Below are 22,943 nucleotides of genomic sequence, written 5' to 3'. Positions count from 1 at the left end.
TTATGCTGGAAAGTCATGGGCAGTCAGAAGCCATGTAGCTGAAGCACTGGTATAGTTTTAAAGGGTCATTTTCATATATCCCATGGGTCTCCACTAGATGAGGTTTAAGGTATTACACAGTGAAGACTTCAGCTTTACTGGGTCGTTCTTGGAATTTTTGCTAAGTAATTTGTCTGTATGACTATTTTACTCTTTGCTTTGAATGTTATTTCAGATATTTGGCAGTCACCCTAATGTTATCGATATCAGGTTTGTTTTAAGTTCTGTGTTTATAAAATACAGCTAAACAATCTAATTATGCTGTACTGAAAAGATCAGAAAATGGGGTAAAACATCGCATTTCTACAGCTAGCAGGGTTTGTCTTTATTGGTCTGAATTTGCTAGCAAAGGCATAAAAAGTGAAAGAAAGAAGTCATAGATATTCACGGATAACCATTTGAAATGTCAGGACCTGTTAGACTGAGTCTAAAACATGGAGACTAAATGGATGTAAATATAAACTTACATGTCTGAGTTAGCCATTTCTAGCAATATTCTCTTTTCTTTGAGGTATGTTGATCTTGGAGTTGGTAGATATAAAACTGTGTTGCTTGCCCCCTCCGAAAAAGACGTTTAAAGGCGAAGAATAAAGTTCGAGATTTACTCTTCTTCAGGTTCAGTCTTTTTTCTGCATGTCCTTAAGAGGTCATTGGCACGCATCCAATGGGCTTCCACCAGAGGAGTCTTAAATTAATCAGACTTTAGCTCTGTTGGGTCTTTCTTGAAATGTTTACCTTTTGGTATGGATGCTTTTCACAGTAATTTAAAGAGCCTGTAGAATAGCACCAGGAATAATTTGATCCATATGCTTGTGACCTTAGTACAAAGGGGGCTTGTGGCCAGGCAGAACCCTGGTACAGCACCCTCCAGTTTGAGTTATGTAGAGTATATATCCAGGCTCTGATTAAATCAAGTCATGGTCAATCAAACACTTCCTCACGCTAGCGCAGCCCACAGCCAATGCCAGAGCTTTCTAAAAGTATCCCTAGCAACAAACATTGAAGTAATACTCATAGCCCATCTCTTGTAGGCAGGCCAAAAGCTTGTCTACAGTATCCCTTTCTTTACGTGTTTAGCCTCTTAAAATCTTACAAAAACAGGGTATTCTAATCTGGTTTATGCCAAAAGGTATACCATTGTGACAAGGGGATCAAGTTAGGGAACTAATGTGGCAGTAAAAATAGATTTCTGATAGTTAAATTCTGAAGTACACAGTGAAAGACTACAATTTTGCAACTGAAATATAACAATTTGAAAACGATAGCATAGATTGTATTTTTTTAATTTTAAAAGATGACTTCAACATTAAATAAAAGCTCTGTTTATTTTACGTTTTGTAGTGTCGTCATTCAACAGAGAGGTGGGTAGCAGTAAATGTATACGATTAGATTAACCTTTTTTTCATGTGTGAAGTACTTCTGAATGCATGGCTAATATAAACAAATGTTTTACTGTACAATATCAATTATTTCCCTATTTCATAATTTGTGTAATTACCTGTATCTGGGAAAGGCATTGTTTTGTTATGTGCATCACTCCCTTTTCTAGGTGATACATTTGCATTAAGCATTACTGTTCTGGAAAGCATACTGATTTTCAGCCATCAGAAAGCTCATATTAACTACATTTCATTAGAAATATTGTTACAGTCAAGAGAAATATGTCCAGAGCACACAAGTGAAAGTTGACATATACTGAAATATGTTACTGATATTTTGTCATTCAATAAGATTTTTGTTTTGTGGGAGTGCTATTTGTTAACAAAATGCATAATTTACTAAAGCCTTTTGTACAGCAGTACTCATAAACATTGCTTTGTTGTGCCACTTGACTAGCCATTTTCTATTTATTTTTTTTTATTTTTTTATTACATTAAAAAAATTGAAAACAAAATTTTCACATTTAACAAAACATAACAATTCAATAAGTGTATACACGGTCCATAATAAGAGTTTATATTCAACAAAACCATTAATACTTTTCCAATAAATTACTAAGATTTTGCCATGACAAATACTGATGTTCTCAAATAAACAGTTTGCAAAATTCTTTGTTACATACAGTGTTAGCTAAACAAACAAATTCAGTAAAGCAAAGGATATTTTTACTTTTTCAATTCTTTCTAATAATTTCCTGGCTATAGTCAGTATGGACCAAAGAACAGGCACTTGTGTTGTTGGTACAGAATCTGGGACTGACTGACCATTTTTTACACAGACACACACACACACACACACACACACACACACACACACACACACACACACACACACACACACACACATACATACACACACACACACAGAAACATGCATATATTCACAAAATGCACAGTTGCATACAGAGCTGCTTTACTATATATGATTTTTTTTACCTGTGTCCCTTTTGCTCTTGTCACGAGAAAGCTCATGCAGATGCCCAACAGTTTGTTTTTTCAGTAATTCAATAACTTCATCCAAAGCATTGTCACAGTTGCTGTCCATATTAATAAAGAACTCATATTCATCTTTGTTAAGGCGAGATGGTCGAGATTCAATATGAGTCAAGTTTACTTTTTTTTCCTATGAAAATAATTCCCAAGAGACAAAAATAACTACAGTGCATACTTATAAATATAAATGAAATACAGTATGGAAAACATCAGCTACCAGAATCAAACACATTACTAGCCAGAATGTTTTTATATTTTATATTATAGTAGTTAATATGTAGTCAAAATGTAGGGTCACATGACCCCCCCCCCAAGAAGTTGAAAAAGACAATCAGCTTGACAAAGCCAGAGATCATCACATCTGTCATAGTGGCCAAACTGGACGGTAGCACAGAATTAAATACATTTCTACAGAGGATCTCAAGCTATTAAACCATCCTCAAAAAAACAGAAAAACTCAAGGCTAAATGTATCCAGCAGTTCACAGTGAATCTCAATAAAAACATAGAAATGTCATCTTCTCCTTCCCCAGCTACAAAATCCAGGAAGCCATCCTATGCATTTTGTAGCCCTTATTATAGCCATTACTTGAAGCCATTCATACATGTAACTCTAACCTAAATGTTAATGGCCTGGGCTACAGATAGGGATGGAGTTAAAGTTATCTGACATTCTTAGGGATATATCAGGCACATAGAGAAAGCACAAACGGAGATCAGAATTTAAATAAAGTGTAATATAATTGACCAGGCTAGCCTTGACCCTGAAATCAGAATAGTTAAGAACAAGGTTAGCTATCCCCTTAGGACAAAATTAGCCATTGCAAGGTAGTGTGAGTGTAATCCTAACCTGCTGCTTAAATCAAACCTTGAAAGTGGAATAACCAGGTTAGGGTTAATTATGCAGGTATACTGTATTCTAAGGGGATCCAAACAATCACTCAGATATCTAAACTGATACATATTTTTAGGAATTCTTTCTAAAAACTAATTGCATCTGTAAAGAAAAATTTAGTTTAATTTTGCTTTGTTTTCTATAACAATTTGTTGATATCCCCTACCTCATAATTACTGATATGTCCAACACCTAATATCTTTTAATTTAGTACTAACCCTAATTTTCCAAAACAAAAGGAGAAGACAACAAAGAAATTAATCCTTTACTGAATTCAATTTCAGGTCTCACCAAGAGCACAGACTGCAGTGACACATAATTAAAGAATAATAATCAGTGAAAAATCATCTAAAAATGTTAACTTGTTCATCTTTAGCCCTTTACCCTAACCGTAAGTAGCAACACTAATTAATATACCCTAACAATATGCAAATGATCGCGGTCTCCACTGGGAGTGTTGACCTCCTTGACTTTCTCCTTAGAATCTGCTCCTCCTTCTCTTTTTCTTCTCCGCTTGTCTTTAACTCCCTGGTAAAATCTGATTAATTACCTGATTAACTGTTACCTTCATCCTTATATTACAAGCCATCCCACCATAAAATGCCTTTTTTCTTTGATTATTCTAAAGCTGGCTTACTGCTACTTATTGACATCATGTCGTAATAAACCAAGTTCCATGATGCTGTTCTTGCTTTGGCATACTCATCAGAGTTCTGCCTCCTTATGAACAGATGTACAAAAGAAGCCATTTCTACTTACCATAATAACAGTAACAAGTTCAAAAATATTTCTATGCAGTGGAGCACCCATTTAAATCAGGTCTATACAAAAAAAAGCAAAATTGCATGACTGTAAAAAATCTCCCCTCAAATGCTATAAAATAAGTTAAAAGTTATTAAACAAGACCCATAGGTATACAATCAGAGTTAGCAAAGAGCTTAGAATTGTTTGTAGTATGAATGATAAGTACAGTGCAGACTAGAGAAGCTGTTGACTGCAACTGAGCTACAAAATATAAGTATCTTGATTTTTTTGATTATTTTTACAGATTACTGTTTTACAATTTAATATATATAAAGCACTTTGTCTATTCAGTATCTTCACAAATCCTTATCTGTTTAAAAACTTTCATTTGTCTCTGTAGTGCTTGCTGTCTTGTAGGCTATTTTGTCCCACCCTCCCTCCTTGTTGGTGTCTTGCTCTTATACTTGGTGGCTTTGCAGTTGCCCGCCCCTACTGTGACACACCTCCCAGTCTAGTGTCATTAGCTCATTCTGCTTAATACAGAGAAAACATTTGATAAGGCCTTCTGTTCCTCCTTTTTCCCTTTCAAAAAGTAAAACAAAACTTTTTTTTTTTTTCTCTTTCGCCTGAACCTTATTGTGTTCTGACTGTCCTTCTCAAACATTTTGGAAATATACAGTATATTTCAGAGCATTTGTTATAACTGTATTTGCTATAACTGATTTAAGTATTTTTTTCTGGCTTTTTGATTATTTACTGCTTAGCGACTGCATTTTAGCCTGTTTATACAGCTCTGCATTCTATTTAAACTGTTTTTGTGTTGATTAACTGTTTTGCACTTTTAAAAAGTTAGTTGTTGCTTAATTTTACCTGTAGGCTAACACATTCAAGTGCGCTAGCCGCTTAAAAGCATTTATAGCATTTACTGTCTGTTTTGCCTCTGTTTTCTGCAAAAAAAAAAAAAAATCTTGTTTTCCCGTCTTACTGAACTAGAATAGTCCAGTCTTCAGAGTTTGCTGATCTCTGGGCCTTGTCTTGGTTCCTGTGCTATTCCATATCCTTATTTGGATAAAAGGAAGCGTGTTTGTTCACCAGTGGGAGTGGGGAGCACTGAGCGGCCTGTTTGTCCCTAGAGGAGTGGTTCCAGCCAGAAACTTGTAGTCTATTGGCCATTTTGGGTCAGTTCCTAGCTCTTTTCAGCCCCCTGTAATAAAGCCCGCTTTAGCGCGCTTTTTCACTTGTATTCAACTCAGCACAGCTCCTCGTGGTGTCCTGCAGAGTTCTACAAGCAGCAGGGAGCAAAAGAGTGACTTTTTCCTGATTTAAGTATTTTTTTCTGGCTTTTTGATTATTTACTGCTTAGCGACTGCATTTTCACCTGTTTATACAGCTCTGCATTCTATTTAAACTGTTTTTGTGTTGATTAACTGTTTTGCACTTTTAAAAAAAGTTATTTGTTGCTTAATTTTACCTGTAGGCTAACACACTCAAGTGCGCTAGCCGCTTAAAAGCATTTACTGTCTGTTTTTCCTGTTTTCTGCAAAAAAAAAAAAAAATCTTGTTTTCCCGCCTTACTGAACTAGAATAATCCAGTCTTCAGAGTTTGCTGATCTCTGGGCTTTGGCTTGGTTCCTGTGCTATTCCATATCCTTATTTGGATAAAGGGAAGCTTCTTTGTTCACCAGTGGGAGTGGGGAGCACTGAGCAGCCTATTTGTCCCTAGAGCAGTGGTTCCAGCCAGAAACTTGTAGTCTATTGGCCGTTTTGGGTCAATTCCTGGCTCCTTTCAGCCCCCTGCTATAAGGCCCGCTTTAGCGCGCTTTTGCGTGATTTAGCGCGGAGTTGTCCATAGAGCACCATCGGGCAGCGCCGGTTAAACAAGGTTAAACTATTTCTGGCTCCGTAAAGTCTGCTCTTCAATTTTTCCCTTAGAACTTCTCTACTTGCAATCTAAACAGTCTATTCTCTATCTCAAAAGCTCAGCACTTGCTCCTAAAGCATTTTTATATAGGTAAAGTACTTGTATACTAAACAAAGTACTACATTAGCCTAGAATCCCCTTGAGTACCCATTTCCCTATCGGTCCCTTCTGACTCAGTTACACAGCAAACTTTTTCACTTTTTCTAGCATGTCGAAGGGTCAGTTGCTAGCGTCCTCTCCTGTTCAGCTGGTGAATCTGGGCATCTTGAGGCAATGTTACAATTGCCTCATGTACACAGACAACCCACTCCTTCTCCCACAAAACACAAATACATGTGAGAGATGCAACTATATAGCCAAACTGGAGGCTAAGCTCTCTCAACTCAGGACTGGCAAGACCAGACAGGAGGAGAAGGAAACCACGCACACCACAAACCCAGTTTTACATAGAACTATCACAACTGCAAAACAAACACATAAACACACAAAAACATACACGGAGGCACTGATCAAAAATCTACCAAAACTACAGAGGCCTCCAAAGCAGACACCCAAGCAACTGCCACCTCAAGACATAAGACATGCAACACATAGTTCTCAAAGTCAGTGTGCAAAACAGTCACAGCCCTTAAGGCCAAACACAATGCCAGACACACTTGTTATAGGTGACTCCATAGTCAGACACACTGACGTCCCACTCACCAGACTGAACAAGGAAATGATCACAGTAAGCTGCCTGTCAGGCGCTAGAATCCGCCACATAACACAAGCACTCAGGTCACTCCACAGCAAGTACAAGTATGACTCAGTCATTGTCCATGCCGGTGTGAACGACCTGAGACGTACCTCCCTGGACTACATGAAAAGAGACATAGAGGAGCTCTCAGATTATGTAGCCCAGGCTGGTATGACCCTGACCCTGAGCAGTATCCTACCCTCACCAAGAATGATGCCACAATACAGAGACAAAATGATCAGCTTTAATAATTGGCTTAATTACTGGTGTCATTCTAAGGGGATCCAATGTCTGTCTGCCTGGGATGACATGCTTGACAAGCCACGCTGCAAGGGACGGCTTGCACCTGTCACCCTGGGCTTCCGGATATTGGCAAAGGCTCTTGCCACCCCCATAGTGCCTTTTTTAGGCAAGGCTCAAATGATAAACCTACCACCCTAGAAAACAAAAATGGAGAAAAACTAAGGGTAATACTGTTCAATGCCAGAAGTCTAAACCTCAAGATGCACGCCCTCAAAGCCCTCCTCAGTATGGAGAACATCGATGTCTGTGCTGTGACTGAAACCTGGTTCAAGGCTCCTGATAGCACCCCAGCACTATCAGGTTATACCTCATATCATGCGTTCCGGCCCCAAAATCCGGACCGAACCACAAAAGGAGGGGGAGTATCCATATTCATAAAGGATACCCACACCTCCAGGTTAGTGGCAACGCACGAAGCATCCGAGACCATCCAGGTGCAATTAACCATAGGTAAAACTACCCTACAGTTTGTAACATGCTACAGACCACCTTCTCAAACTCAGGAAACCCACACAGCCTTCCTGAAGACACTGGAGAGTATGAATGTCTCTCCAAACACCATCATATTGGGTGACTTCAACTACCCAAACATAGACTGGGAACATTACTCAAGCCCCAACACCCTAGCCCAAAGGTTCCTTGAGCTCATAAACTCAAATGCTATGGAACAACTAGTCACCATTCCCACAAGAGGAGAAAATATACTAGACCTGATCATCACAAACATGGGGACAAAATGCTCCACACCGGAAGTATATCCCTCATTGGTGAGATCAGACCATAAATTAATCTCACTGGAGATCCACATCCCGCCCCCACCCCCAGCAAAAAAGACCACAGTGAAGAACTTCTCAAAAGCAAACTTCACACTTCTTAAGACTGGAGTGGTATCCTTCAAGGTCCCCGAGCCAGTGGAAACCACAACCCACGCTGCTGAAACCCTTACAAATGCCTTCTACGAGCACCTCCAGGAATGTATGGATCAAGCAATCCCTAATAAAATCAAGACTCTTTCCACCAAATGCAGGCGCCCGGTCTGGTGGACCCCAGCCATAAGCAAACTCTACAATAAGAGGAGAAAGCTACTACATGACAGAGCAAAATCCCTAAAAGGGAAGGCATCTCTGATCAATACTAGCAAAAAACTACGATCACTCATAAAATCATCCAAGGCCAACTTTGAGAGAAAAATCGCTAATGACACAAAAGACAATCATAAAGCCTTCTTTAGCTATGTTAGAAACCTGGGTGGAAACTCCCAGATATGCTCAGAATTAGTCCAAAATGATAAAAAAATCACTGAACCCACAGACATTGCCAACATACTGGCAGACAGGTTCAGTGCAAATTTCTCCCCTCCCTCCCCCCCAAAAGGAGAAATATCTATCCCACCAGAGTCTAGCCTCCCAAACATCTCAGATGCCCAGGTGAGAGCTGCTCTCTCTAAAGCAAAAAACACAGCATCAATGGGACTGGACGGTGTCCCCGGCTGTGTGCTACACGAACTCAATGAGGAACTAAACCCACACATAAGGCTGCTGTTTAATCTTAGCCTTACTACAGGATACGTACCCAAAGAATGGCGTACGGCAACTGTAGTCCCACTCCACAAAGGCGGTGCTTCTACGGACCCTGGAAATTACCGCCCCATAAGTTTGACGAGCCTTGTCTGCAAAGCTATGGAGAGGATCATAATGGAACTCATAAATAAAGACATTGGGGACCTACAGACACTGGATCCTACCCAATTTGGCTTTGTCAAGGGCAGATCCTGCCTCTTGAACTTGGTCGACTTTTTTGAAACAATCACTAAGGCTATTGATGAGGGTAAGGCAGTTCACACAGCCTACCTTGACCTAGCAAAAGCGTTCGACACAATACCCCACTCGGGCATCATAGAAAAGCTCACCAGCTTAGATGTAAACCCATTTGTCACAAGATGGGTTGCAAACTGGCTCATGGACAGAACACACAGGGTTAGAGTTGCTGGTGCCATGTCAGACTCTAAGCCGGTCACGAGCGGTGTCCCACAGGACTCAGTCCTGGGCCCCCTCTTGTTCGGCATTTATTTTTCTGAAGTGCAGGCAAACATAGGGGGATTGTGGCTGACAAAATTTGCAGATGACTGCAAACTGGGCACCATAATTGACACTCCATCAGACACAGACATCCTCCAGAGAGGTCTCATAGAAATGGATAACTGGTGCCAGAGCCATGGCCTTAAGCTAAATGCCAAAAAATGTATAGTCATACCCTTTGGGAAAAACAAGGTAACCCCTAATTACCACATAGGTGGTAATCCATTAAACACGGAAGAAGTTATCAGGGACCTGGGGACCCAAGTTGACAGTAACCTCTCTTTTGACACTCACATTGCCAAAGTGGTTAGGAAGACCTTCTACATTGCCCACCTGATCATGAAGGGATTCACATCCAGATCAGGAGAGGTCATTGTACCCCTGTACTCTTCACTTATCAGACCAATGATTGAGTACAACGCCCCATTCGAATGTACCTTACCCGACACCTGCAGCAGTTGGAAAGACCCCAAAAGTTCCTCACCAAAAGGATAAAGGGGCTCAAACATATGTCATACGATGCCCGACTGAAGAAACTCCAGCTCTATTCAGTCGCATACCGTCTGCTCAGAGGTGATCTGTGCCTGACATATAAGGCCATGTCCAACCCAGAATTAATGGACATGCTCCACCTCAAAAAATCCAAATCCACCAGAGCCACGAGAGCAAGAGACTTAAACCTCAACACGGATATAAATAGGACGTGCTGGAGGGACAGATTCATCACCCAGAGACTCCCTACACTATGGAACAGAATCCCAGTCCATGTGAGGCAGAGCCCCTCACTGACTCTGTTCAAGAGAAATCTTGACGAGTGGATGGGAGATCGTAGGTTTACCCCGGGAATCATCTCGGTATCACTGCTGGACAGAGGCACAGCAAACTAATGGGTATAGTATTCTCATCCTAAGGGGTGGTGAAAGCCACACACACTCTGGCTAGGCTTATAAATGCCCTAGGGCAGATAGCCTAGTATGAACCTATGAACCTATGAACCTATAGCCTTCTTCAGCTATATTAGGAAATGCAGAAGTAACTCTCAGTTCTGCAGAGAGCTTATCTCTAATAGTGCATACAACTGCAACCTAGAATCTACAGCTAAAATCCTTGCTGAGAAATTTATCTCCAGCTTTTCATCTTCCACACACCCCATCTCCCCATAGTTCCCTTGATTGTACCTCATGTTAAAATTCTTGATGAAATATCTTCTGTTCTTTCCAAAGTTAAAAACACTTGCTCCAGGGGTCATGACAATATTCCAGTCTATGTCTATCTACTATTAAATACACATAGCCAGATCTCACCTAAATTTGTTTAATCTTCATCTTTCTACTGATTGTGTACCTAAAGTTTGAATAACAGTGACAGTTAACCCCCTCCACAAGGGTGGCCCCACAACAATTCCTGGTAATTCTAGGCTTATCAGTCTTATTAGTATTATTATGCATTATCACTGGACTAGTTAATGACAATGTAGATAACCTTCAGACCTGCAGAACCTTGACCTCAATACATTGGAATTTGTTAAGGGTCATATTTCTACTTAACCTGGTTGATTTTTTTTTTTGACAAGGCCACAAAAGTTAGAGGGTATGGGGGTGGGGTGGGTGGCAGGCTACCCCTATGGCCTACATTGAACTAGCTAAAGCCTTTGATGTGGGCATTATAAGCAAACTCTGGTTTTAATTTTAATTTTTACATTGTGTGTTGGATAGCTAACTGGCTTATGGTTAAGTATTGGTTCCTGTTGTGTTGGCATTTACTTCTCAGAGGTAAAATCAGACATTCAAGTATTGTGAATAACTATATCTGTGGACAACTACAAAATGGATGCACTGGTCAACTCAACCCCTGTAACCAAATATCTCCAACAAAGCCTAGATCAGGCCTACAACTAGTACACTAATTGTCTCACACTAAATGCTAAAGTGTTGCATTGCTACTTTTGGTAAGCCTATTATTGCTTTCTCTCATTGTATCACTGATGTTTCTCTAAAAACAGACCCCATTATCAGAGGCCTCAGGTACCCAGGCTGGTAATGAGCTCAGTTTTGCCAACCATGTCTCAGTTGTGGTCAGAAAAAAAATTCTTCTGCCATGCACAGCTTATCCACTGTACCATCTTTTCTCAGTTCATGATATACATGGACTCCTTTTCTTCTCCCTCATGGACAATTATTCAATACAATGCCCCCATTGAGATGCACCACTCTAATGTGCCGTGTAACTTAAAAGGCTTCACAGAATCCTAACAAGAAATATTTCCAGTTTAAGATAACTATACATTTTCAACAAACTTGTATCTCTCCCTCTGCTCAGTCTTTCACAGGTTCCTCTGTGCCACTCCTGGCCAAGCATATCATTGTATGAAAGACCCCTTACTTTTTGACCCATTTAACCTTTATATATCAATCAGTTCAACTAATACCTCATCCAAGGACATAAACCGCCATTGTAATTGTTACTAACCATGCAAAAGATGCATGGGGGCACAGTTTAGCAGAAGATAACATGATGGATTTCTTACTCAGTACATCCCTCACCTTTGGAATATTTATATATATGTACATAAAGCACAGTACTTCCCTGAAAACCTACAAATCAAACCTTGAATACTGGCTGGGTAACTCCAAATTCATGCTGGAAATTACTGTTAATGTTTACCTGACCAGCAGCAACTAATCCCTTCTCATCTCCAGTACTCAGCTTATTATAAAGCTATTAAACCTTAAATGATGAAATATTAAATAAATACAACATTAAACACTGCAAACAACAGCAAGACTTACAAAATGATTAACAGGAGTCTAAACTTGTTTTTACTCTTAAGCCTCACCAAATTCCTCAGCCACCATTGTCATAAAATATGACAAAAATAGGATGAAATAAAAATAACAAAAAATTAAATATTAAGCAAAACAATTCAGAATTTCAGCAACATATATTGGTGTAGTCTTGCTGTGGTAATATATATATATATATATATATATAGTGTATAATGATTTGCTCTTGTCTAGTGCCTTAGATGAGTGATTTCAAAATGACCATGATGTGTTTTTAGTTCATTTATGACCTCACAGTTCATGGTAAAGTTTTGCACTGCCTTTGTTGGCAGTTTGTTGTAAGTATGGGAAGTAATTTTTGCAGACTGTTTTTACTTGGATGAAATGCATACTATAGTAAATGTCAGGCTCTCTTTATAACAGCTTATTCATATTTTGAACAAAAGTTTCAGAATACTCTGATTAGAGGCCCTTGTTATTATGTGTCTTTAAGTTTTGTTTAATTGTATCTGGAGAGGTGATTTGACAGCTAGCATATGAAAACAACATTGCTGGACAGAGCTGCTCAAGGCAATTTCCATGGTTGGCTCATAAGAAGAGGCTTCATAGATGATATTTAAAAAGTGATTAGAAAATGTAAATAATGGGCCAGATTCAGGAAGCCTCTGTGTAAGAGTTATAACTCTTACACGGAGGCTGCAGTGAAACTGTGTGATGTCAGCATGTCATGCATATGCATGAGGTGCATGAGGCATGCTGAATCACACTAGTAACTCTTACACGGTCCGTGTAAGAGAGTAGGGGGCATGTCAGTAGGCTAAGCCCTGCAAGCGGACACGCCCCTTGAAGACTAGAATGGCTGAAAGTAAACAGCCACGAGAGAGGCCATGGAAATGTGCATAAACACACTACACAACACATGCCCCGATAGACCATCACTGTATAAAGTGAAGAGATGTAATAAAATTAAATTAAAACCTTTTTTTTTTTAAAACCCCGTAAATGTTTGCTACTGTGTGCGCCCGTGTGCGCGGGTGTGCTACTAGTGCAATCACAGTTAGCAATCAGTGGAAAAGGATATAAGAACTAAATATGCAAAGTAAGCCAAGAAGTAATAGCTTTGCGGTAGAGTTGCCGGCCTAAGAGTAGGCAGGCAGGGTTCGAGCCCCCCCAACAACCTTTTTTTTTTTTTTGTAAATAAGCACTAAAAAGCCCCCTGACAGTATTGTACACATGTAAATGTATTCCCTTTTGTAAAATGGAATGAAATGGAGCATATATTCTGAAGTAACACAATAACAAAAATAGTCAGAAATGTACTGATAGCTAAGCTACTGTGAGACGGAGTGCCCGTAGCTGAGTAGTGTTTAAAAAGCTGCAAACTGCGTGCCTGTTGCTAGGCATCGGTTTAACAGAGTGAAACTGTTTGCAACTAGCTGTGCTGAGCTGAACATGTGTGTCACTAGCCAATTAAGGTTTATCCCAGCGCACACCGTTTGCCGGGCGCCCCACAAGCTAACTGCCAGTGCGCATGCGTTAGCTCAGCAAACGAGCGCAGACCTGGTTTTAAGTGCTTAAAAGTGCTTTTGGCATGTTTGATTGACAGGTCTCAACTCATTTCTGTCAGGAAAATCAAAAAGCAGTTGCCAGATTCGAACCCAGGATACCATGCACTAGAGTCAAGGTACTAAACCACTAAGCCATGACAGCAATACCTAGAAATGCAGAAATAGCATATATATGGGATAAAATCCAGAATGGAGCATGATAAAGCATTTTCAGTGAAGTAGATACAATTCCAAAACGGCCAATCAGAGAAAATCGGCATATATAAGCCCCATAGGCGGGAATACACAGCAGCAACGATTGTAGATCAGAGCTGCAGTCAGAATGAGTGGAGTAGGTGAGGGACGTTGCTTTTGAGCACAGCGTTGGGGCGTTGAGGAGTCCAGATACATGGTCTGGCTCCTTGTCCATCATCACGAGGCCCAACTCATGCAGGGCCAGGTCTCATGGGGAGCATATAGGGCAGAGGCATGGGACCAGTTGGCTCGTGATCTGACCAGTGCTACTGGCATTCCACGCACTGGTGAGCAGGTCCGTCACCACCATGCGGACTTGAAACGACGCAAGAAAGACCAGTTGTCCGAATGGATCCAGGAGGCCCGGGATATGCCCAACGCCCCACTACTGAGTAAGTTACATTTTACTTATGTATGTAAGGATTTCAACTAGCTGATACCATGGAGATGTGTAGTCCAATATTACTTCTTTTGTATTACAGCTGCAGGTGTCCGCTCTATGAATCGTGAGATGCATGCCCGTAGGCTGGTGCGGATGCGCCACCGTGCAGGTTAGTAACCCCACCCAGTACTTGTAAATAAATATTATACTGTAGCATGTATCAGAACACTGCAGTGTATTGATTAAAAGTAATATAATGTGCAAGCAAGATTTGAAAGTCTGCAGGTATGGCTGCAACAAGTTCATCAGTATGCAAGTGTAACTGGAAATATAATTGATAGAATTAAACAGTGCTGTAATACAGATGTCCCACCATTAATTAAATATAGTGTAACCTGCAGTAGTCTCAAGAGTACAGCTTCAGAATCTGAGGTAGTCACATGTGAGATATATGCCCTGTTGAAATGCTGAATCATGACAGAAGTGAGGCTGTTGGAAAGTGTTTGAATCACCACTAGTCTAACATGTGAACAAAGCCTAGAAGTAGCAACCTGAACTGTGAATTTGCAGGAAGTGTGAGACTGACAGAAAGGGTCATGTATGAATAAATAAAGTAGTAATAACCCCGGAATATATTAGCCCCAGTGTGTTTCTACAGAACTAAATGCATGTGGGAAGTACAACTTAATATACCAAACTGATTTCAGTGTGTCAGAATCTGGAATGTCTAGCCAAATGCTGTATATGGTGATCACAGTAAACAATTTACAGATAGAATGAATGATTATCTGACAGACTAAACAGCCATAGTTGTCCCCTGTCCTGTCATCAAAGTGTAGCAGGATGATGTATCTGATCAAATTCAAAATAAGTAGGATAGTGATGTATTTGTAACAGGTGTAGCTTGACAGTCAAATAAAATTTATTTTGAAACATCAGCCTCAACTTAATTGTGTACCTATTATAAATGTAAATCAATGTGTAACATATGAATGTGTCATCACTTTCTATCTCCGCCCAACCCTATAATTCCATATAACAACACCCACTAAATAATGGTATGTGAACATTTCATTAATCATGGACATTTGTCCGTTTCAAAATATATGCATGTCTGTTCGTGCATGTGCCCTGTTCATACCTGCAAATCTGATGGCCTGTTGCCATTAATCAACCCTGCATGTTGTTTGACTGTGTATTTCTGTTCAAATAATGCATGTGATATTGATATGCCCCTTGTTCAATGGTGTTAATATCTGGGTGTTTGTTTGATGGGAATACCAATGCATGCTGTTACAACTAATCTGAATGGAATACAATGCCACTAACCCAAACTAACATAACTACTCACAAACCTAGAACGCTTGGGAAGGCAGGTCCCAGCGGACCCATCTCTCCCACCTCAGCTGGTGACTGCACCTGGCACTAGTGCCCAGGCCGGACCCTCCGGTGGCCCTGTGCCACCTTCGGGTGGAAGCGCTGCAGGGGATGGGGCCCGTCCCCCCTCTGCAAGTGTGGCCGGAGGGGTTCGTCCACTCACCCTCCACGGTGTCCGGTCTGTGGTGCGAAGGGAGAACCAAGACACTGTTCTTGGGCCCCTACGCCAGCTCGAGGCTCGTGTGGCACAGCTAACGGCCCCGGCCGTTGCCCCACCTACACAGCCCCCAGCACAGCCCCGTCCTGGGCTGTGAAGGAACAGTGGCAACTGCCTATGGGTGGGGATATCAGTTCCACTGTTGCCATCTGTGGGCTCATGCATCTTGGAAATCCCAACCTCCGTCCCGTCAATTGTGTAACCCCCACGTGTGTCATACACCGCCCCTGTATGCGTCTTGTCTGTCGTGTCTGTTAACCTACCCAACCTACCTCCCCAGCTATACCGACTTCCTTCACCTGACATACCACTCTCACCTGAAAAAAAAAAAAAAGGGCACTCTGTACCCACAAAAATTACGCCCCATACATAGCTGTCCATGTCGCACACATGTCTGCTTGACATTGAAACAGTTAATTACAATTGGCTCTACAACAAATATTAATGTTGTCCTGACACCTCTTTCAGGGGTGAAAGGTTTCCAATGTCTCACCAAAATACATGGAAATGCACAGCTGTTGCTGCCAAAGACATGGGCATCTATGGGCCTTACCTACATCCCTCCTGCAAATCCCACGCTTGTTTCCCTACTGTCTTACCCTCTTTGTGACCCCTTTTCACCACTTTCCTGTCACCCCTTTTTCTTTTCTTTCAAAGAAATTAGCGCGGGTGTGCGCTTGTGTTAGCAGAGCTCACCGCCAGTGAGCATGCGTGAGCTACGCGCAAATGAGCGCAGACCTGGTTTAAAGTGCTTAAAAGTGCCTTTATGGCACTTTGATTGACAGGTCCTATACTCAGTTTGAAAGTTTGATAAGAAAAATAAATTCCCACTGTCAGTCTCAAACCCAGGACCTTGGTAACATTAGTCTGTATGACCTACCACTAAGCCATGCCTGCTTTACAAGAACACAGTGCTAAAATAAATATAACATGTAATAGTAGGAATCAGTATAAAGGCAATATAGGAGATGTACTATCTAAAGCATGTCAGGTAGAGTTTTAATGGCCAAATTACTGGATTCCTATACTAGTTCAGTGTGAACAGAAACAGCCCTGCTACCTGTTAGCTTGTACATAATAATGTAAGGTAATGTACATATGTGAAGGTATGTATATCTACACATACATATATATAAATATATATTAATACATATGAAATATAGTTGTAGGTCTCAGTAGCCATACACACTCACTACAGGAAACAGTGAAGATATATGCAGCAACCAGAATCTGCAACACAGCCTGGCTCCTGTGAGACCTACTAAGCCCTTTAACTGCTTAAAGGTGCCTCCAGCACTTTGATTGATAGGCCCTATACTCAACTCAAAAGCAGAATATGAGCATACTAGTAGGCCCTACCACAAGACCATTGTAACACTAGTCTGTATGACCTACCACTAAGCCATGACTCTCATACAGGAATATAGTGCTAAATAAGTGGAACACGTAATAGTAGGAATGAAGATAAAGGCAATATAGTATGTCTACTACCCAAAGCATGTCATGCAGACTTTTATAGTCCCAATTACTGGGTTCCCATACTAGTGTAGTGTTAACAGAAACAGCCCTGCTAATTGTTAGCTTGTACCCAATAATGTCAACTAATGTACATATATGAAAGTATGTATATGTACACAGATATATATATATATATTTATATAGCAATACATATGACATATAGTTGTAGGTGTCAGTATGCATACACACTCACTATAGGGAACAGGCAAGATAAATGCAGCAACCTGAATCTACAACACAGCATGAAGCATGGTAGATGTACTAACCTTCACACTCACAAAACACTGTCAACAGCATATCAGCATGGTCCATGCCCTACAATCTGAAAGGGCACCGCCTATCTCACATACCCTTTTATAGCAGTGTCCTGAAATCACAGTGAGACATGCAATCAGTACACACCCAGCTGCATGCAATTAGCAAATGCTGCCTTACAATTGGTGCAGAGGCCATCACATGGACCTATGCAGATACCTACAAAAGCAATGAGTACCCACACTACACTCATGCAATACATTCATTGCACAAAACCGACAGAGAAAGAGAGAGAGAGACAGAGAGAGAACAAAACAGAAATAAAGACAGCCAGCAGCAAAACCAGCAGCAGCAGCAGCAGCAGCAAACTTCAAGCAGCACCAGTGACACACCAACAGCTGCCACAAACACAGGTAATGCAAAGTAGCAGGTTATACTGTGACACCTCCAAATGTATCATAGTTCACTATCTATAGGTATGTCCATGAGATAGGTTGTGTGTACATAGTCATGAAATATAAACATATGTAATATTGTTGTACATGTGGGCCATAACTAACACTTCCATAGCTTAGAACACAAGGCCAGTTGTGCATATGATGCAGTAGTTCCCAGGGTCAGTAGAGGTTCCTCCTCATTGGTGTGGGACCACTGTGTATGTATGGCACTGTTCAGGTACATATCCTGTAGTATGGCCAGGGATTAATATCAGTCTGTCATGTGGTGCTATGTCCTCCAGGGGTGAATGTAGCACACATCCAGGGATACCATTTCGTAACAGTGATGATATGTGTTCTGCAATGATGAGGGTGGCTCTCACCTGGACATGTGAGAGGATAGGGAGGTTACAGTCATCTGGGATAACTAATAACACATGTGTAGGACAATGGGGGTACCTGCACCTAAACTGTCTGCAACAATGTTGGCAATATCTGTGCATTTGGTGAATGTGAAGCATCTTAACACTGCAGACAACAGATGCCTCCCGTCATGTGAATCTGCCCTGTGCTGCAGTAGCCTCCTACTATTGTTATACAATATGCCTGTATCTGTAGTCCACTGGACAGGATTAATAAGTGGTGTGCAGTTGTTCTGGGTTAGATAACTGTGTGCACAGTACATGCAGTATGTGGGATGTCTGTGGTAAGCATATGCAAAGGTGCTGGCGGTGTGTGTTGTGGCTTCCACTGGCCCAGTGGGCTGCATGGATAGCATCACTGTCATAACTACTGAATAACTGTGTAATAACATGCATACATGGCAAGGTAGTGTACTGTGCTTGTGGTGTTGTTCAGATATGTATATCCAGGCTGAGTAATGTGTGTCCACATCACAGGGTTGGATGGCAGCACACATCCAGTATGCATGGATGAACACCCAGAATGTGTCAGACGTGTCACCTGTGCAGAAGTATCTGGCCATTACCTGTGCATCCCCCACAACACACACACATGCAACATATGGCAGATGTACTATAGCAGTACACACATGTTCATAGGTTCATACTAGGCTATCTGCCCGAGGGCATTTACAAGCCTAGCCCATCATTTTGTGGCTTACGCCACCCCTTTAGTATGGGGAACCATACCCATTATTTTGCTGTGCCTCTGTCGAGCAGTGACACGGAGGTAATCCCTGGGGTATATCTGCGATCTCCCATCCATTGGTCAAGATTTCTCTTGAACAAGGCCAGTGAGGTGCTCTGCCTCACATATACCGTGATTTTGTTCCACAGCATAGGGAGTCTTTGGGTGATGAATCTATCCCTCCAGCATGTCCTATTAATAGCCGTGTCGAGGTTTAAGTATCCCGCCCTTGTGGCTCTGATGGATCTAGGTTTTTTAGGTGAAGCATATTCATCAAATCTGGGTTTGACATGGCCTTGTATGTTGGGCAAAGGTCACCTCTGAGCAAGCGGTGGCGACTGAATAGAACATACATGGACATGCTGGAGGGCAAATTCTAACTGAGAGGCTCCTTCACTCTGTAATGAGCTCGAACAGTTGAGAATGAACAGTTCATAGGTTCATACTAGGCTATTTGCCCTAGGGCATTGGTAAGCCTAGTAGAATGTGTTTGTCTTTGCCACCCAATCACAAGTTATGCTGCTATGCCCTTGTCCGACTTTAGTATACTTTGCCTCTGTCTAACAGCGACATAGAAGTGATACCTGGGGTACAACTATGATCTCCATCCACTCATCCAGATTCCTATGGAAGAGAGTCAATGAGGGACTCTGCCTAACCAGTAGTGTGAGCTCATTACAGAGTGAAGGGAGCCTCTCGGTTAGAATATGCCCTCCAGCATGTCCATGTATGTCAGTGCTGAGGTCCAGCTCTCCTGAGCATGTGGCTGTATGGGACTCTGATTGCCTGAGGTGCATCACGTTCATTACTGCTAGGTAGGACATGGCTGTATATGGCATGCACAGATTGCCTCTGAACAGGCAGTATGCCACTGAGTCCAGCTGGATTCACTTTACCTGGGCAGCATATGACATCTGTGTGAGCCATTGCATCCCCTTGATGATGTACTGTTGTCCTGTACCAGTTGCTGTAGGTGTCTGGTTAGGTACATCCCAAAAGGTGCATTGTACGCAATTATAGGCCTGATGATGGATGAGTACAGAGGCACAATGACCTCCCCTGCCATACATGTGAATCAGTCATGATTAGCTGGGCTATATAACATGTCTGTCAATCCACGTTGGCCATGTGGTAGACAAATGACAGACCGCTACCATGTTTCTTCCCCAGGGGCGGAGCTACGGCTTCTGTACTGGATGGCGTAACACCTAGGTTGTGCGGTGCCACCAGTGTGGAGGCGTGGGAATCTGCATTGAATACTGATACTCCCCTCCCTTGTTCAAGTGTTGTGGCCGACAAGAATGGTAACAGCTATAACGTGGTAGTACTGGTGTGCTCCTGTGAAACCTGAAACAGGTTCATGTTACTGCACAGATATCGATGTCCAGAATGCTAGGTAGGGTTTTGGGTGCATGCATCCTTGGGTCTAGACGTCCAGTGTTGAGTAGCATCACTCTTACTTCCTCATCCTTTGTGATACAAATGGATGTGGGTTTGCCTTATGAGCCTTGCCTAATACAGGCACTATGGGTGTAGCAGGAGGCTCCGCCAAATGTCAATAGGACTGTGGTGACAGGTGCAAGCTGTCCCTAGCAAAGCATACCACCCCAAGATGGCAGGCATTGGCACACCTGTGAATGACACCAGTATGTCAGTCAATTGTTGGAAGGGATCATCGTGCCTTGATATTGTGGCATTGTTCTAGGTGAGGGTAGGATGCTACTCAAGTTCAGGGTCAAACTGTCTCGGGCTACGTGCTCAGAGAGCTCTGTAATGTCTCATGTCAGGTAGTCCAGGGAGGAATGTGTCAGGCCATTCACAGCAGCATGGACATTGACTGAGTCATACCTGTACCTGCCTTGGGGTTACCTGACTGTTTGTGTTATGTGGCAGTTCATAGTGCCTGACAGGCTGCACACCGTGACCCTCACCTCGTTAAGCCTGGTGAACGTGATGTGAGTGTGCCTGATGATAGAGGCACCTAGTACAGGTGTATGAGGTGTGTTGTTAACTGTTAATGGCTGTGAGTGTTCAGCACATTGGCTTTGTGTGATATGTGTTGCACATGTTCGTTTATGTGGTAGTGGTTGCCTGGATGTCTGCTTAGGAGGTCTCTGCTGCATAGGCAGAGCTGTGGTCTGAGCCTACAAGTATGATCATGTGTGATCATGTGTTAGGTCCGCTGTTGTGGTAGGTCTACGTGAGACTGGAAGTGTAGTGAGTGATCCCCTTTGCCACGTGACTGGTTATGGCGGTATTGAGTAGACAGAGCCTAGCCTCCAGTCTGGTATATGGTTGCATCACTCACATGAGTTTGAATTTGTTGTTAGGAGGAGGGGGTGTCTGTGTACATGCATCTGTTCTAACATTGTCTCTGGAGTACCACACTCACCAGCTGGACTGAGGAGGAACTGACAACTGACCTCTGGACATGCTAGAATACTATTGTGAACTCTGTAATCACTAATGATTGAAAACAAGGTCCAGTGGGGAGTGAGGGTGTACTGACATTACCTACAACTGCTGACTGATATAAAAGCGTCAGTGAGCAAATGCCAGGTAACCTAAGTGCAATGTGTCACAATGAAGTAAATGCAACAATGACAAGCAGTCACTTGCTGTCATGTGTAACATGGAAGTACATACAGTAAGCAATGCAGATAACAGTAGTGAGTCACAGATGTGTTGCAAAGATGTGTACTATGTGGAAGTAGCATACCAGTGAAATAACAAGCTAACAGATAACAAGCATATAAACAAAGGTAGATGCAGGAGGCCTGGATGTAGTGTTTGCTACAACAAACAAGGTGTAGCAATGTCAGTAAGATACAGCTCAGATATGCAGGCACTATAAACCTGAAACCAGATGTCCCCAGCTATGAATGGCAGAGTACAGCCTATTGTCACACATGAGTGCAGACCACAAACCTCGTTAATGTTAAATAACTGGCCTGAAGGCCAACTGCCCATACCAGAAGTAATACACTTGTACAATGGGCCCACAATCAGCAGTTCCCAACTTCAATAGATGAAAGATATGTGTCCTGCCACCACAGTGCTTGCCACCAACCTCCCTAATGTAAAACAACTGGTCTGAAGGCCAAGTACTTAGTACAAATGACATAGAATGATAGCTACACTGTAATCAGGTTTTAACCAATCAGTAATAAGTAGAAGTTAACACTACCTGTATAGAATGTGTACCATGTATTGTTGAGATACTATGCTGATAACCTGTTTGTGTACCTTTCCAGATAGACATGGCACCTAAACGGAATCCTGCCTACTCTGCTGCAGAGGATGACATGATCCACCAGAGCCTGGTGCGTGACTATGCCATCCTGTTCTCACGCACCACCCAGAATCAGCAGGAGAGGTCTGCACTGTGGCAAAACCTTGTTAGCAGGATAAATGATGTTGGCATGCATGATAGGACATATGAGCAGGTGAGACATCACTGCAGTGATTTGATAAGAAATGTCCGCCAGCGTGCTGCAGATATCCGCAGGCAACAGGCTGCCACAGGTGGGGAGTGGCCACACATCCCCCCCTCACCAGACAGGAGGGGCTACTGCTAAGTGTTGTGGATCCAGCCCCAGAACAACAGCAACCATCATGCATCCTGATGGAGGTTGGATCCACACAGCAGCAAGACAGCGGCGTGCAGGTAAGATGCCATATTAATTTATTGTTATTACTTTTACATTTGTTGACCCAGATAGTCTAGCTGGATATAAGTTCATTTTCAGTAGAGGCCTGTGGAGAAAAGCTCCACACATAACGTAATAAAGGCAGACAGACAAGTTGTCATTACAGACAGCCAACATAATAGAATTGTACACCAGCCTGTTAATTAAATCAACATACATGTAAGGA

The 22,943-nt window shown here is 42.0% G+C and overlaps 1 protein-coding gene across 1 annotated transcript in view; it reads right to left on the bottom strand.

Moving 5' to 3' along the window:
- The window catches only part of PAH (phenylalanine hydroxylase), a 733,016-nt gene that overhangs the window by 384,651 nt on the left and 325,422 nt on the right, over window positions 1-22,943 (bottom strand). Inside the window, exon 3 of the mRNA XM_044087738.1 lies at window positions 2,415-2,601. Within this exon, the coding sequence (XP_043943673.1) occupies window positions 2,415-2,601 (187 nt within the window). The remainder of the gene's footprint in view (window positions 1-2,414; window positions 2,602-22,943) is intronic.

This window comes from Protopterus annectens, chromosome 11.part0 (assembly GCF_019279795.1).
Source record: "Protopterus annectens isolate FY-2018-M chromosome 11.part0, PAN1.0, whole genome shotgun sequence".
NCBI lineage: Eukaryota > Metazoa > Chordata > Ceratodontiformes > Protopteridae > Protopterus > Protopterus annectens.
This window is presented reverse-complemented; position numbering and strand designations above follow the sequence as displayed.